Source organism: Pinus tabuliformis, chromosome 2_1 (assembly GCF_031772625.1).
Source record: "Pinus tabuliformis cultivar Carrire ecotype Pingquan chromosome 2_1, CPIR1, whole genome shotgun sequence".
NCBI classification, from domain to species: domain Eukaryota; kingdom Viridiplantae; phylum Streptophyta; class Pinopsida; order Pinales; family Pinaceae; genus Pinus; species Pinus tabuliformis.
In genome coordinates this window covers 855,320,762-855,337,648 of record NC_142299.1, presented here as the reverse complement: position 1 = coordinate 855,337,648, position 16,887 = coordinate 855,320,762, and the positions used below count along the sequence as shown (strand labels likewise).

At 39.2% G+C, this 16,887-nt stretch overlaps 1 protein-coding gene across 1 annotated transcript; it reads left to right on the top strand.

Annotated features, from left to right (window-relative positions):
• The first annotated feature begins 9,095 nt into the window (after positions 1–9,095).
• Positions 9,096–10,445, top strand: LOC149203355 (uncharacterized). Its single transcript, XM_089401836.1, has one exon. It carries the CDS (start codon positions 9,096–9,098, stop codon positions 10,443–10,445), a length of 1,350 nt encoding a protein of 449 aa, XP_089257962.1.
• Positions 10,446–16,887: the final 6,442 nt, after the last annotated feature.

Genomic DNA, 16,887 nt, shown 5'->3' with positions numbered 1-16,887 from the left:
GCCCATCTAATGCTATTAGAAACAAGACTCCTTATGAAATGTGGTATGGGCACATTTCTTCGGTAAAGCATCTCAGGGTCTTTGGTTCCACATGTTATGCCTTGATACCAAAGGTACATAGAAACAAACTTGGTGCAAGAAGTCGTGAGTGTATCTTCATGGGGTATTCAAACACCTCCAAAGCATACTGTCTCTATGATGAAGTCAATAAAATGTTTTTTGTATCTAGAGATGTAATCTTTCCTGAATCTTCCAAAACTGACAATGTTTTTGAGGAGCAGCTTGATCGCTTTGATAGATTTTCAAATGAAAAAACATTTGAAGAATTTGATAATCAAATTCCATATCTTGAAGGGGGCATTCCTATACTAGATCAACCCATGGAATCTTCTTCTGAAGCACTCTCTCCCCCACATGAAACTTCAACAATGAATGATACTTTGAGTGATGTGATTGATAGAATTGGGAGACTCAATCTTGGGTCAGTCCCAACTCAATCAGTGGAGAAGCTTGGACCATCTGGGAAAGGTCCCCCAAAGTGGCTGATAAAGACACTTGAAAAGGTTGATTCTTATGAGGTTGGAAAGACAGGAAGTAGAAATTCAAACTGGTAAAATGGAGGTGATGTAGATGACTTTGATTCACCTGTTGATATGGATGTTTCTTATAATTGTGAATTGAATTTGTCTGGAGATTTTGAACCAACTTCCTTCGAAGAAGTTGCTTCTCATGACGAATGGAAAGAAGTAATGCAAAAGGAGTATGATGCCTTAATAAATAATGGCACTTGGAAGCTGGTTGATCCTCCATTGGGAACCAAGCCACTTGGCTACAAGTGGGTCTACAAGAACAAGTATAAAGTTGATGGCTCACTTGACAAGCACAAAGCCTAGCTTGTGGCAAAATCTTTTGCACACAAGGAGTGGGTCGATTATGAGGATACTTTACCCCATGGAAAAATGGGCTACCATCCGGACACTCTTTGCCCTAGTAGCTCAGAATGGATGGAAAGTCCATTAAATGGATGTAAAAATTGCTTCCTTAAATGGAGATCTAAAAGAGAATGTCTTTATGTCCCAGCTTGAAGGATTTTCTATGAAAGAACATTAACATAAAGTATGAAAAATTGTGAAATCCTTGTATGGCCTCAAACAAGCACCGCGAGCCTGGTCTGAAAAACTAAGTGAGCATCTTTTGAAACTCAATTTCAAACATTATGATCTTGATGATGTAACTTTGTTTGTCAAGAAGGTTGGAAAAATATTTGTATATCTTGTGGTATATGTAGATGATATTTTGATGATAGGGGACAATGAGAGCTACATTACATCCATAAAGAAGGAATTTATGAAAGGTTTTGAACTGACTAATTTGGGCTACATTCATTACTATCTTGGTATTGAAGTAACTCAACATCTGAAGTCGATATTCCTTTCTCAAAATAAGTACACTGGAGATCTGTTGAACAGGTTTTGCATGACTGAATGCAATCCTCTGACCACTCCAATGGAATAAAACTTAAAGCTCACATCCATTGAAGGAAAAGAATTTGAGGACGCAACAAAGTATAGACAACTTGTAGGAAGTCTCAACTACCTGACTACTACCAGACCAGACATTTCGTTTACTATTCGAATCCTCTCCAAATTTATTCGAAATCCTTGTGAGGGACATTGGTCTACTGCAAAAGGAGTTCTAAAGTACTTGAAGGGAACTCAAGACTTTGGAATCAAGTATACACAGGTGGGTGACTTGAACTTGATTGGATACTCTGATTCAAACTTCGATGGAGATAAATAAACTGGGGTATCTACTTCAGGTTATTCTATGAGTCTTGGATAAGGAGTTGTCTCTTGGAGATCAAGCAAATAATCAATTCCAGCAAATTCCACAATAGAGGCATAATATGTGGTAGTAGTTGAGGCAACAAAAGAAATTGTGCGGCTGAGGGAATTCTTGAAGATTTGTAGGTAAAACAAGTACAATCATCTCCACTCATGATTGAAAATACCTTGGCAATAAAGGTGGTCAAGAACCCAAAGTTCCATGATTGAATGAATCACATCAATACAAAATATCATCTAATTCGACATCATGTTGAGGCCAAAACAATCCATCTTCACCATTGTTCCAATAATGAGCAAATTTCAAACATGTTCACCAAAGTGCTTGGAAGAGAAAAGCTTGAAAGATTCAGAACGATGCTTGGACTCACCAACTTCCCTTCAGATTATGGGGGGGAATTTTGACACCTAATCAGAAGGATTGGGTGAACAACTGTAAATAAATAATACAGAAAATGGAGAGTCATTGGTAGATGAACTAAACAGTCACTCCCTCTTGTATATAATAATGAACAACCTGAATGAATAATACAATCACATTTTAGGAGTTACCTCCTGGCCTAACACTGTTCTCCATATGTTTCTATATTTCCTATCACTTTAAATGTATCTTGCAAAAAATATAACATACCAAGAGCTCAATATCCATAAAAAGCCTCAAATGGGAGCATTTTCATATGAAAGATATAATCGAGTCTATGCACTTAGGCTCAAAGTTTTTTTTCCCAAGCGTGGAAATGAATCATATGGAGCCACCATTATCTTTAGAAAAAGGACAGTGATGTGGCATCAAATACTAGGGCATACATAATAAGGACCTTGAAACATTATATGCTAAAGGTATGGTTAAAGTTTTGTTTGATTGCACTCTAGATTTTGATTTCTTTTCATATTTCATATTTTGTAAACAAAACATAGTAACATTATGTGAATATTTTCTCCCTTTGAAAATGGCCAGGCTAGGCATTGTCTACATTTTTCATCTCCATTTGACATTTGTCCATCTGTTTTTTGACACGAGTCAACTTTAACTTAGGAAAAAGAAGAATTAAACATCTTTTTGTAAAAGGGACCATTTTGCTGAATAAAATTTTCTTATATATAAATGAATGTTATAAATAATAATGAGGAACTTATCATGGAAGAACTTATTAGGATTTGAATAATCTCGAATCCCTAGGAAATTGGTGGGTGGGGAGCCACATGGCACAAATCTAATTTTTTAGATTTATTAAAGTTAAAGGACCATTTTTCTAAAGAACATTTGCTTACATATAAATGGATGTTATTAATAATAATGATGAACTTATCATTGAAGGAACTTATTAGAATCGGAATATTCTCAAATCCATAGGAAATTGACTAGCGGGAGCCAAGTGACACAAATCTAGTTTTTTAATTTATTGAAAGTCAGTATAGCATAACAAACACTGTAAAACACTATACTCGTTGAGAAAATTTCCCAAACTATAAATGTATATCATATACTTAGTAGGTACTCCAAATATCACATCAATTACATAACTCTCTTTCATTTAAACTAAATATTTCCATTCATAAATATATATTATAATTATTTTATTTTTTAAATATAATTATTTTTTATGCTATATATATAAAAAAAATTCGTTAATGAAATTCACTTTTAATTAGAATTATTTTAAAATTTTCACATTTAGATATTTATATTAATAAAAACTTGATAACCTTACTTTTTAAAATTATATTACAAATTTAAATTACTAAGAAATAAGAAATAATGTACATAACTATAATATGACATTCAAAATAAAATATAAATAAGCAGAAAGTCATAAAAACTATTACAAGAAAAAGGTTCTTATTTTCTTAAAATATAATGAATTATCTTCACCTTGGAATTAGGAAAGGTGCAAGGGTTTTACATAGGTTGATTCTAATACGTGCAATCAAATATTTGTTTATATATCATAAATAAAAACTAAATATATTCGAAAAAGAGGGAAGAAAAGGTTCATTGGAACGATGGCTCTGCTAGGGTTTGATCTAGGAACCCTAGGGCTAGGGTTTAGCTGAAGCAGATGGCGCAGGGAAGTCAGCGGGGGTACAGGTGCTGGGCTAGCTGGCAGCTACAACAAGGACGGACAGGGCAGGTCTCGGCAGCAGGTGACAGCTGGGTTCGGGCTGGGAAACGGGTTACGCGACAGCGTCAAACGGAGTATTATACTTCTCTGCAGGAGTTTTATCGGGTTTCTGTTCGCGGCGGCTTGTTTACGGTATGCTCACTAGTGGAGGCATCTAACCTGGGTATCTTTCCTGAAAACGGCATTCGGAGGCGGTTTTATGCAGTTTCCCTTTCGGGCTTCGAGCGCAAGTCGGTTACAGTTTTTACGGAGCGCTATTAACCATGGTAATTTCTAGTGATGCGGTTGACCTGGACCCGGCTCCTGAAGATATCCTCACGGTTTGGGGCAAGGAAGTAACGGAGAAGAATATCAGTGACATTATCGGGCATTCGAACGTTTTCCCTGGTGCGTTTTTTCCGGGAGGAGTCTCGTGGCGTCATAATCCGGCTAAGGGGCTGTTGGAAGAAAGCTTGGAGCTCTCGAGCAGTTGTGGGCGAGGAGGAAGGTTTCCAGAGGATATAAGCCCTCACCACCCTCTTGGTCAGCAGAAGGATAAGCTTGGACCTCTACCGGTTGGTAAGTCGGTCTCTCCTGCAAAAAACTTTGTTTCTTCGGGCGGACTCGAGGACATAATCAATTTACCCCATATTCATGGAGTATGGAGGTCGGTGGGTGGCGTGCAGGGTGTGGGGAAAGCAGCGGGAGAGCTTTACACTCAGGAGAAGGTAAGGAGGAAGTTGATTGCGAACGACCGGCTACCGGATACTCTGGGAAGGGAAGAGGGCAATGCAGGTATCTTCAAATCTTCGACTGCGGGGGTATTCGCAAACCCTCTGCATCCTGAGAAATCTTTATTCGAGGGGCATTCAGTTTTAGGTGAGGCGGGCAGCCCAGTGGAGGGTTTGGTTGAATCAGCTCCAGCCAATGAAATCCAAAACCCAAAGGGCGTTGGAAAGACCCATGTGCGGGAGGAAGGCGGCCCGCCTTCAGCTGTTACGGGAAAGGTTCCGGAGCCGACAACAGAGAAAGTAGAGGAAAAAAGAAAGAAGACTAAGGCGTGGAAAAAGAAGCGGGTTTCCAATTTGGTCCTAGACATGGATGTCCAGGTCGAAGAAGCATTGGAAGTTGCAGAATGCACTCTTGTGGGCAGAGCAAGAGGGAGATATGTATCCGGTAAATTTTTAAGGCAATGGGCTGAGAGTCAATGGCTGGAAACCCCAGCAAAGTCTTTTAGAACGGATACTTTGGTTAAAGGATGGTTTATGGTAAAAATTGATACTAAGGAAGCCATGGAATGGGTTGAAGCATGAAATTGGGCGTTCGGAAGCAGACCTGTTTATTTTAATCGATGGACCCCCATGTTCGATGCGGCGAAGGAGAAAGTTGATGAAATTCCTGTTTGGGTGCGGGCTCCAAACCTTCCGCCGTTCCTTTGGGTGGACTCAGTCTTCAAATCGATAGGGAATCATTTAGGTACCTTCCTAGATGTGGATAGATCTTATCTGCATACTTTTGAAAGAGGGGTTGCAAGGATTCTGGTAAGGCTCAATCCATCTGAAGGACTTGTGGAGTCGTTTCCTCTGCAATACAAGGAATATGTTTATGAACAACTGCTAGACTATGAACTTTTTCCTTTCAGATGCCATTGTTGTCATGAATACGGGCATCTAGCGAGGGACTGCCCTTTGGGGAAAAGAAGAAGGGGGGTCCAGCAGAAGGTGGAGGAGTGGGAGGACTTGACGGGCTCACCCAAATCTCAGAAGAAAGAGGAAGCTACTGAGGTGGTCCACCAGACTGGAGCCACTGCTACCATTGTGGACGAGGAAATGCAGCAGAAGGAGGAGAGCCCCGATCAACGAAAGGATGATCAGACAGGTCGGGATGCTCCTGCGACAGAGATGGCTGGTCCTTCGGAGGAACCAGCCCCCGGTATGCAGCTCTCTTCTTTTATGCTCCCTGTAATTTCTATTTCGTGTAATGATGATATCGTGGAAAATTCTTCTAAGTTGCAAAATTCAGAGGATTTCTCTCATAACTTATAGTCTTTGTCAGAAGCCATCCCGTCTCTAAATCTGTACAGTGAGGTGCCTTCAAAGAATAGCCTGGGTACGGGATGTCCCTCTGCCTCCCGACCTTATAACTTAAGGTCCCTCCATAAACCCTCCGCCTCCTCTTCCGACATTCAGGTTTCTGTGGGTGGCCTAAGTCCTGAGCCTTCTAGGGGTACCTCTAAGAAAGGTAGAGGTAGGAAATCTTTTTTGTCAAAGACACAAGTTAAGGCAAAGTTTGACGTAGCTGATGGGAAGCAAATGATGATACCCGGGGCGCTTAGAGCAACAAAAACCCCTGAGACGGTTATCAAATGATCTGTCTGTCCTGGAACTGTAGGGGTTTAGCTAGTAAACCCAAAAAACTAGCACTAAAAGATCTCATTACTCGCCATCATCCGGATGTTGTCTTTCTTCAGGAAACCCTGGGCAAGGGTTCAGAAGTTGAATCTTCTTTGCGATCCCTTCTGCCGGGTTGGTCTTTTCTTGCCCTTGATGCTGCTGGTCACTCTGGAGGCCTTGCCATAGGTTTCAAGACCGGGAGATTAAAGATTCAAAACAGCTGGGGTTCAGACCATGTTTTGGGTTTGGAGGGTCTCTCGACTGAATTCGACCAGCCACTGCTGTTCATTAATATTTATGGTCCTTACCAGGGCAGAGTTCCTTTTTGGAATAATTTCTTGTCAAAAGATCTTCTATTGAATAAGAATCTGATTATTGGGGGTGATTTAAATTTCTCCCTAGGGATGGCGGAAGCTTGGGGTCCCTCCGCACGGGAAGATCCTTTAACTGATTTTTTCTCAAAGGCCCTCCAAAACGCAAAGATGATTGATGTCAATATTATAAAGGCAAAGCCGACATGGAGAAATAGAAGAACGGGTGAAGATAGGATAGCAAAGAGATTACATCGTTTCCTCATCAATGAAACTTTGGCGGCTTATATTCCCTTGTTCAGACAATGGGTAGGGGAGGGGGGAAATTCGGATCATCTCCCAATTTTCCTTGAAGTCTCTAAGCCCCCAGCAAAGCTGGCTTCTCCCTTCAAATTTAATGCTTCTTGGCTTCAGGAGGAGTCTTATCAACAACTTTTCAAAAGAACATGGAGACATTCGGGACAAATTTCTCAGGCCAACAAGGGAGGTCATTTTATGGAAAACCTGAAAAGGCTTAAGAGAGCAACCATTGAATGGGCTTCTGAGAGAAGAAGGAAACAGAATGAGGAGCTGGTAAAAATCGAGGAGGCCCTCGGGCTTCTTGAAGACCCTGACTCAGATGCCTATGTTTCACAGGATTCAAAAGAGAAGATATTGTCCTTAGAGAGGGACAGAGCAAAGATTTTGCTGGAGAAAGAAGAGGAGTGGAGATTGAAAAGTAGGGCCATTTGGTTAAAAGCAGGGGATGAAAATACAAAGTTTTTTCACAATTATGCTAAAGGACGAAAAATTGCAAACACCATATGGAAGATGAGAGACTCTGAGGGAAGGGAAGTGTCCTCTTTTGAGGAAATCTCTTCTATGGGGAAGAATCATTTTCAAGCCCTCTTTTCTAATCCTGGGGGGATCTCTTTGGCTGAAATTATTAGAACAGCTCAAGCTTTTCCAAGATTTGTGGATGAAGAATATGCAGAGTTACTCTTTAGGGAAGTGGAAAAGGAGGAAGTTGAGCGTGTTATAAAGGCAATGCCTAAAGATAAAAGCCCGGGGCCGGATGGCTGGACCATAGAACTCTTCATCCATTTTTTCGACATTATTGGTGATGAGCTTACTGAGGTGGTGCAGGAATCTAGAAAGAAAGGTGAAATTTACAGTTCTTTTAATGCTACTTTCATAGCACTTATTCCAAAAAATGAGAATCCTGCTTCTTTTGAAGACTTCAGGCCTATTTCTCTTTGCAATACAATCTATAAGATAATTGCGAAGATTATTGCGGTACACCTGAAGCCTTTTCTATCTGAATGTATCTCAAGTGAGCAGTTTGGGTTCCTGGATGGACGGAAAATTCACGAAGCAACTTGAGTAGCACAAGAAACCATCCACAGTATCAGACAAGCAAAGAAGAAAGGGGCAGTTTTAAAAATTGATCTTTCAAAGGCCTATGATAGGATTGACTGGTCTTACCTAAGATTATTATTGACTCACTTGGGATTCAAATTGGAGTTCATAAATTGGATCATGGGATGTATTTCAAATGTCAATTTTGCGGTGCTGATTAATGGGGCGGCTTCCCCTTTCTTCAAAAGCCAGCGAGGACTGAGACAAGGGTGTTCGCTTTCCCCTCTTCTCTTTCTCCTGGCAGCAGAGGGGCTGAGCAGGCTGATCTTAAAGGCAAAATAATCAGGCTTGTTTACAGGTTTGGAGGTTGCTGTAAATCTGTTCATTTCGCATCTACTTTTTGTTGATGATATTTTGCTATTCTTAAATGGGAATCTAACTGAAGTTAAAGTTCTTAAAGATATCATTGATCTTTTTCTGAAAGCCACAGGACTTCAAGTAAATCACAGAAAATCTCATTTCATTATGGAGGGTTTCACTAGACAAGAGGTCAATGCAATTACAACCATCATGCCTTTTGAAACCTGTCAGATGGATATGCCTTTCAAATACCTGGGGTTTTGGCTAAAACCGTCCTCTTACCGCAAACAAGATTGGTACTGGCTAGTGGCAAAGATTGAATAGAGGATTTCGCACTGGAGTTACAAATGGCTTTCAAGAGCTGGCAGACTGACTTTGGTCAATTCAATCCTTCAAGCCATCCCTATTTTTTGGGCAGCACTGACCTGGATTCCCAAAGGGATTATACATAAAATCAGGCAGATATGTAGCAGATTCTTATGGTCAGGATCCAAGGAAAGTGTTGTGCTCCCATGGGTTGCTTGGGACAAGATTGCTAGACCGAAGGAGTGGGGAGGTTGGGGAGTCAAACAGCTAGGGGATTTCTGCCAATCCTTGGCGGCAAAATCAGGTTGGCGAATAGTAGTGGCAGATAATCTCTGGACCAGGGTTGTTAAAAGGAAATATATTGATCCAACCCCATTGGAAGATTGGATAAGAAGTCCAAACAAAAAATGGAGAAACTGCGCGGTTATTTGGAAGGCAACCATGGACGCTTTTAAAATTATTGAACAAGGACTAGCATGGCAAGTGGGGAATGGTGAATGTGTGCGCATTGGTAAGGACCCATGGGTAGGGTGTAAAGAACATTTTGCTCTCTCTCTTGGTTTGCTTGAACATCTTGACTCAAAAGGAATTCAACAGCTTAATCAGATTGCAAACCTGTTTTTGTCTTCCATCTGGGGGCAGGGTTGGAAGTCTGCTGAAGATTTGGAGTTGGACATTCGTTGGAGAGATGAATGGAATGTATTCATTCAAGAACTAAAGCGTTCGAATGTCAGACTAAAGGACTCTTCTGATTCTCTGGTTTGGGCTCATGCAGAAACAGGTCGTTACTCCCCAAAGGCTGGATACGATTTTTTGATGAGCAGAAAGGGGTGGGAACCTCCGGTTTGGTGGGCAAAGCCCCTCTTCAAATTAAAATGCCCCAAAAAAGCCAGAATCTTTCTCTGGTGTGCGCTAAAAAATAAAATCCCCACATGGGACATCCTCCAAGCTCGTTTCCAGTTGGGGCCGAGTAGATGTCCTCTCTGTAAAGAAGCTTCTGAAACGATCTCTCACCTTTTCGTAAGCTGCCCTTTCTCCATGACAGTTTGGGAGGAAATTTTCAAACTTCAGAAATTCTCAGGGAAGTGGGAAGGGGCTTCTTTATCTGCTGCATGGGAATACTGGTGGTCTCACTACCCTGAAAAAAACTTGAGAAACCTCCCACCTATTGTCTGCTGGGGTATTTGGATCTCCCGGAATGGATGCATTTTCAATGGGAAGGTCACTCCTGCACCAGTCATTGCCTTACAAGCCTCAGCTATCTTTGCTAGTATTCCTGAACCTGAGGGCACTTCTTCTTCAAACCGGCGGGCGGATTTTGTCATCAGAGAGGGCATCCCTTATGCTTTTTTTGACGGAGCTGCCCAAAACAATGTCACTGGAGCTGGAATCATTATTCACCTCACTCCTTCACATTCCTTAAAAGCCTCTGTTGGACTTGGGTCGGGTACAAACAATTTTGCCGAATTATCTGCCTTAAAACTGCTCCTTTGCTGGCTCATTCATAGAAACATCCTCACTGTTCAGATTTTCGGAGACTCGGCAAATGTGATTCATTGGGTCAATGAGAAATTTATTTGCAGGAACAATCTGCTGTTACCTCTGTTGGAAGAAGTGAAAAGTTTAAGGACTCATTTTAATAGTTTTTCCATTGCTCATATTTACAGGGAAAATAACGAAGAGGCCGACCGGTATTCTAAAACAGGTCTGCAGCAAGCTTTGGGAGTTTGGAGGATAACAGAACAATCACAGAACCAGATCTGTGTGTCGGATCTCCCTCCTTTTCACTAGTCTTTTTGTCTTTTTCTTTTCTTTGTTGTCGTTCTGATATGCATGCTACTGTGGCAGGAGAGACTGTGTTTCAAATACTTCTATATGTCTTGAAAAAATATGTTTTGTTTTAATGGGCTGTTTTCCTGAAAAAAAGGAGGCCCACGATCTTATGGTGATAGTACTGAACTCATACATTTTTTGATAGGGCCTTTATAGGCTGGCAAATGTTTAGAGAACAAAAAGTCTTTTTTGATCAAAAAAGACATGGCTAACATGAAAACACTGAAGAGAGTAGCCTCTTTGTGGATTGTGAAAACTCTGCTGAATGTTTCACGCATTCTTTTTTGTAGCTTTTTTATATCTCAATCAATAGAAAAGCGCGGTATTTTTTCCTCGGAAAAAAAAACTAAATATATTCGTTTTTAGGATGTGGTTATGGAGCTTCATGTTCAAAATCCATGATACCTATGATGTAGTGGGAATAGACACCTTAAATTAAATTTGATTTAAACAAACCATTTTCGGCATGGCAATTTACACTCAACCATTTTAGTAAATATTATTATTAAAAATATATTAGTTTCATATTTTTAAAATTTAAAAAATAATACAAATTTTCTAAATAACATTACAAAGTTATTTGTTGATTTATGTATATTTATGGTTAGTATGTTTAATCATCAACCATTAATTATTGAAGCGACAATGTAATTTTCAATGTGGTATTGAGTAGTAGCTACATGTCCCACAACCCTAGAAATGATATAGGGAAGAAGTTCATGCATAGGTCATGATGAATGTTATGAGTCATCTGAAGTAGTCTTGGCCATGGTTGGCGGAGGAAACTCAATCGTCAAACCATAAAGATAGCTTCTAAAGGTAAAGGTACAGGAATGGGGATTTGAACCACCAATTGGACCCTTTTATGGAATGATTTTCCTTTAAGAGAAAGTATGGATTCCTCTAATAGAATCATTGAAAGAAGGTAGGAAGAGAACTGGGAAAGCTTAGAGACTTATGCAGAATGAGAGGGAGAATGTGGGTGCTCCTTCAAATCCTTCCAAAACATAGAAGTGAACGTTGCATCCCTGTCTAAAATAATATTCTTTGGAACATCGTGCAATCTAACCATGTATTTGATGAACACCTATGCTTCATCACTCACTGATAATGTAGACTTCATTGGAATAAAGTGCGCTACCTTTTTCAACCCGTCCACCACTAGCATGATGGAATCATGATGTTTCACTGTCCTCGGAAAACTCATGATAAAGTCCATGAAAATGACCTCCCATTTCCACTCTGAAATTGCAATAGATTGTAGGAGTCCACCTGGATGCCTACACACTACATTTATCTGTTGACAATCAAAACATCTAGCCACAAATTTTGCTACATCCTTATTTAGATTCGGCCCATAATAGAATTTCATCATTACGGTTAGCATCTTCTGATAGCCTAGGTGATCTAAATATGGTTCCGCACGAAAATCCCTCAAGGTCACCTTCTTGAGCTCATGATTGTCTGGCACATATATCCTATCTTTAAACCTAATCAAGCCACTACTGTAAGAAAATATTCGACATCCTATGCACTTGCATCTATATCTATACTACTACCTATACTTGTACCTATGTTATGTTGCAACCAGCACATAATCTCCATGTACCTGATATTCTGTTAACCTACCTGCAAGACCCTATCCAACATATTTGTCCCATAGGAACTCCTAGCTATTGTATGAATTACCTATATCTTCTTGCTAAGAGAATCTGTGACCTTGTTCTCCTTTCCTTCGATGTATTTGATCTCAAAGTTTAAGTCATTGATCGTGGCCAGTTGTCTAGAATTCTTGGCATTCAAATTCAATTGGTCAGACAAGTATCTCAACCCACTTTAATTACTCATAAATACAAACCTCATGCCAAGAAGATAGTGCCTCCACATCTTCAATGCATGTATGATCATTGCCAACTCAAGATCATGTGTCAGATAGTTCTGGTCATGCTCATTGTTTTCGTGACTTATATCATACCACCTGTCCATCCCGCATAAGGACTCCACCAAGTTCTCTCTTGCAAGCATCTATGATGATGATGATGATGATGGTTAACGTCCACTGAGACCATATTGGTCTATCGGACCTACAATTTTCTTAATTTTTACTTGTCTGGCTCCTCGTCTTTCTTGGCGAGATTGGTGTTGTAGCTTTCTTTCTTTTCTCTACGGTCTTCCAACTTCCTTTGTCTTGCATCTCCTTCATCTCTTCTGGTTCTTGGGACATTGGTGTCTTAGCTTCGCAATCTATTGTGTTCGTTCTTTTGAAAATAGCCGGAGAAGAAGTTTGGTTTAGGAGATCTGCTTTGCTGTTAAATGAAGATTTATTTTCCGCGGTATTCAAATCCTCATAACTGTTGATTTGTTGGGGCGGGCTTTCTCCTTGCTTGTTTTGAGAGTTGTTTCCTTCTTCCTTGATTTCTTGTGACTCATTTTCTCTAGAATATTCTTCTTCTTTGATGACAGTGTAGTGTTCTTTTTGTGCTCCTTCCCACCATGTAGATCTGTGGTGGTTTTTTCTAGCAAAATTTTTCTCAGAGGATTTTGGGCAATTTTTGGCTAGATGCCCCGTCTCAAAGCACGATCGACATCTGAAGAGGACACTTTCATAATCAAGCTTCTGGTTCCACACATAGTCTTTACTTGTTAGGTTTATTTCAGCTGGGAATCCGGCGCTGAAATCCATTTCCACACAGATGCGTGCATAGGTGGTTCTGGTATATTCCTCTGTTTCTGGGCACCTGCAGTAAAATTTCCCAATTGCATTTCCGATGGCTTTTAGCGAGGAGAGATTCCAGAGATGCAAGGGTAGGCTTGGCAATCTCACCCAAACTGGTGCTGAGGTTATCACTGTTGTAGAGGGATCGAATGATGGGTTCCATGGTTTCATGAATAGGCCTGATTTTTCCCAAAACCAAGGGCCGGAATCTAGAATACATTGTCTGCTTTCAGGATTTTCGAAATCTACTATAAAGAAACCTCTAGCACAGGGGTAGATATTAATTTCATCAGAAATTATAGGCTTCCATACCTCCGAGATCCAATTGTGAAGTGCTATCAGCCGCGGCCAAAAACCATTGAACCGGAAAATTAGGGCACTTTCGGAGAACTTCAAAGCTTCATCGATTGAGTCCTGGACCACTTGGATAGTGGGAGCTGGGGCTTCACTCACGATATGGGCAGGAGATTGCCCTCCAGAGGCGGATGAGCCACCAGTTATTTTTGCGAAGCTCGGAGCCATATTTTACTTGCTCGTAGAACCCAGCCGCAGACAAATAAGATAGAAGATAAGATTAGATCTAGATCTTGACCGCAGAAATTAGCCGCCTAGATCTAGCCTCAGATCTAAAACCTAGCCGTGAAATAAACTGTAATCTGAACAAAGAATTCACCGAAGAACCGCAGATAACAAGAATTCACCGAAGAAGCAGATCGAAGAACCGCAGATCTAACTCCAGCGAGAATAGCATTGAGCCAGAATGAAGAAGCGAAAATGTAGAGTCCACAAAGACGATACCACCAGTCCGGTAGTCCACGTTTTGGTAGATAATCAATTTGATAATGGACCAGGAACCCAACGCCGGAGTTAGATCGAAGAACCGCAGATAAGAAGCAGATCCAAAATATACATACTACAAACTCTTTGTTCAGATCCAAAATCTTTAATGCTAGTGCATGTGTCAAAAACTACTTGAGCTGCTCAAACTTGTCGCTCAGTCCTCTATCCATTCAAACTTCTCACCTTTCCTCTACAATAATGAAATAGGATAAGGAATTTGTGAGAAATTCCTAATGAGCCTCCTATAATAACTTACCAATCCCATGAAGGATCTCACCTCATCTACATTTCTAGGAGCTTCCCACTCCATGATAGCTCTTACCTTTTCTAGATCCATTGTTATCTCTCCTTAGAGACAACATGTCCCAAGCAATGTACCTCAGTCTGAAAGAAACTGCAGTTGTTTAGTTTAGCATACAACTGATGCTCTCTCAACAACCTCAAGACTGCTGCCAAATTCTCAACATGCTCTTCCTCATTTTTAGAATATACGAATATGTAATGAATGAACATAATAACAAACTTGTCCAAATAAGGACGCAACACACTATTCATCAAACACATAAAGGTAGATGGATCATTATTCAAACCGAATGGATCTACAGCAAATCCATAATTCCCATACCTGGTCCAAAGAGTTGTCTTGTAAATGTTATCCTCTTTAATGTGTACCTGATAGTTTCTTGATCTAAAATCAATCTTCGAGAACACTACTACTCAATTTAGTTGATCAAAAAATACATCAATCCTCGACAATGGATACCTATTCTTGATGGTCAGTTTGTTAAACTTCCTATAGTCAATGCATAATCTGATAGTACCATCCTTCTTCTTTTATAAACAATATCAGTGCACCCCATGGTGATACACTTGGTTTAATGTATCCCTTTTCAAGCATATATTTCAATTTCAACTTTAACTCTACCAACTAAGGTGTGCTCATCCTGTAAGGTGATTTTGATACTGGAGCTTCCCCTAGCACCAACTCAATAGAAAAGTATACTTCCCTATGAGGTGGCAACTCTGAAATATCTGTGGGAAACACATCTTGAAACTGTTGTAGAACTGAGTAGCTTCTCAAAACATCTGCATCATCAACTTCCTTACCTTTGTCACTAGAAATATGCACTGGAAATAACACACACCGTTTTCTATGACTATGCTTTTCCTACATAGTTGTCTCCATCCTAAGTGATGTGGCTTTCTTCTTTCCCTGTAAGACTCTTGGTTCCCCAGTGTCATCCAACCACTCAATGTCTTTGTGATAACAATCCACCTTGGTCCTATGAAGGTGCAAACAATCCATGCTCAACAGCATATTGTATGATCCCAACGGTAATACATTAAAATGTATTGTGGTATGCATACCATTCAAATCAAATGCACAAGCTCTTACCCAATGATGAACTCACCTCTTTGTACTTGTAGCCAATTACACTAACCAAGATTCTGCATGCACTTATTTATTCAAACCACAACTATCCACCATGTCAAGGCTAACATAACTATAATTATATCCATGGTCAACCAAAATAGAAACAACTTGATCACAAATCTTACTATATGTCTCAATGATACATGCCTGATGGTCTGCCTGTATGTTATCCAATGCCGCATAGATTCAAGAAACACTCTGACCAACATCCCCAACATTCTACGCATCTTGTACACTATATATCTGAGACCTACCACCCTAATTTTGTGGAAAAACTCTCTTAAGGTTCTCCTTACTGCATGTCCAACACTCCAATCGTCCAGTACAATCACCTCTATTTTACTACAGCTACATTGAACTTCTTTTGTGGTGCAACATTTTTTTTCTATTCTCCATTCTAAGGCCTTGTTTTTTTCGGCTACCATTTACCCTTACCTTTATCCTTCCCTTTCCATCCTTGATGAGAATCACTTTTATGCTTTGATGAGATTCATTTTTACTTTCAATTGTATTTCTGTATTTTTTATTTTTCTTTTCAATAGTTTTTGAAATAAAATCGTAAATTTTTGCATAGTTAAAAAAAATAATTTGGTCAATATTTTAATGTTAGCATTTTCTATATATTTATCTAATGTTAATTATTATTTCAATGCAAATCAAATAATTGTCACTAAAACAACAATAATATTAAACATTTGACAAAAAATTACACATTTTCAATATAAATATAATGAAAAAAAATACACATTTTGATTTTATTTTGTCAAAAATGACATGTTAAATAAACGTTTTTTATGGGAAAATTCTAACAATTTTTTTTAGAAAAATAACATTTTTTATGAATTTTATGTTAAAAATTAGTAGTTATGACAATTGTTTTACAAAAGAAAATGATTCACATAAAAGTTAAAGAGAAAATCAAATAATACAAATATTGAACATATAACAACAATAATCAAATGCTCATTCTTCTCATAAAATCTCAGTGTCAAAACATTACAAGTAAAACTAATGAATATCTCTCAAAATTGAGCTTCATTTGCAAGCATAACTTAAAGTTCATTAAGAATATCATATAATCCATGTTCATCATTTTCTGTAGCTTCGTTATTTTCTTCTTCCACAATATTTTCTTCTCGATTTTCCTCATTGTCATTTTCTAATCGATATTTCATGTCTGCAAATCTCCCAAAGTGTCCTTTTTCAATCATTCCATATAACAATGGTTGAGGTTCCTTTGCCATTTTTTCCACATGTGATTCATTAAAATATCCTTTCCTCAAACCAACTTCTTGCATTGCATCTGCAAGAAACTGAAGAGAATTAATTTTTTGTTGAATAAAATTGCATTGTAGTGAGTGTTTTTCAATCGCAAAAAGTAATTTGTGTTGGCATTATGATACATATGT

Excerpts from the sequence above, each read along its gene's own strand:
- LOC149203355 (XM_089401836.1), top strand. The coding sequence starts at position 9,096 with ATGGACGCTTTTAAAATTATTGAACAAGGACTAGCATGGCAAGTGGGG.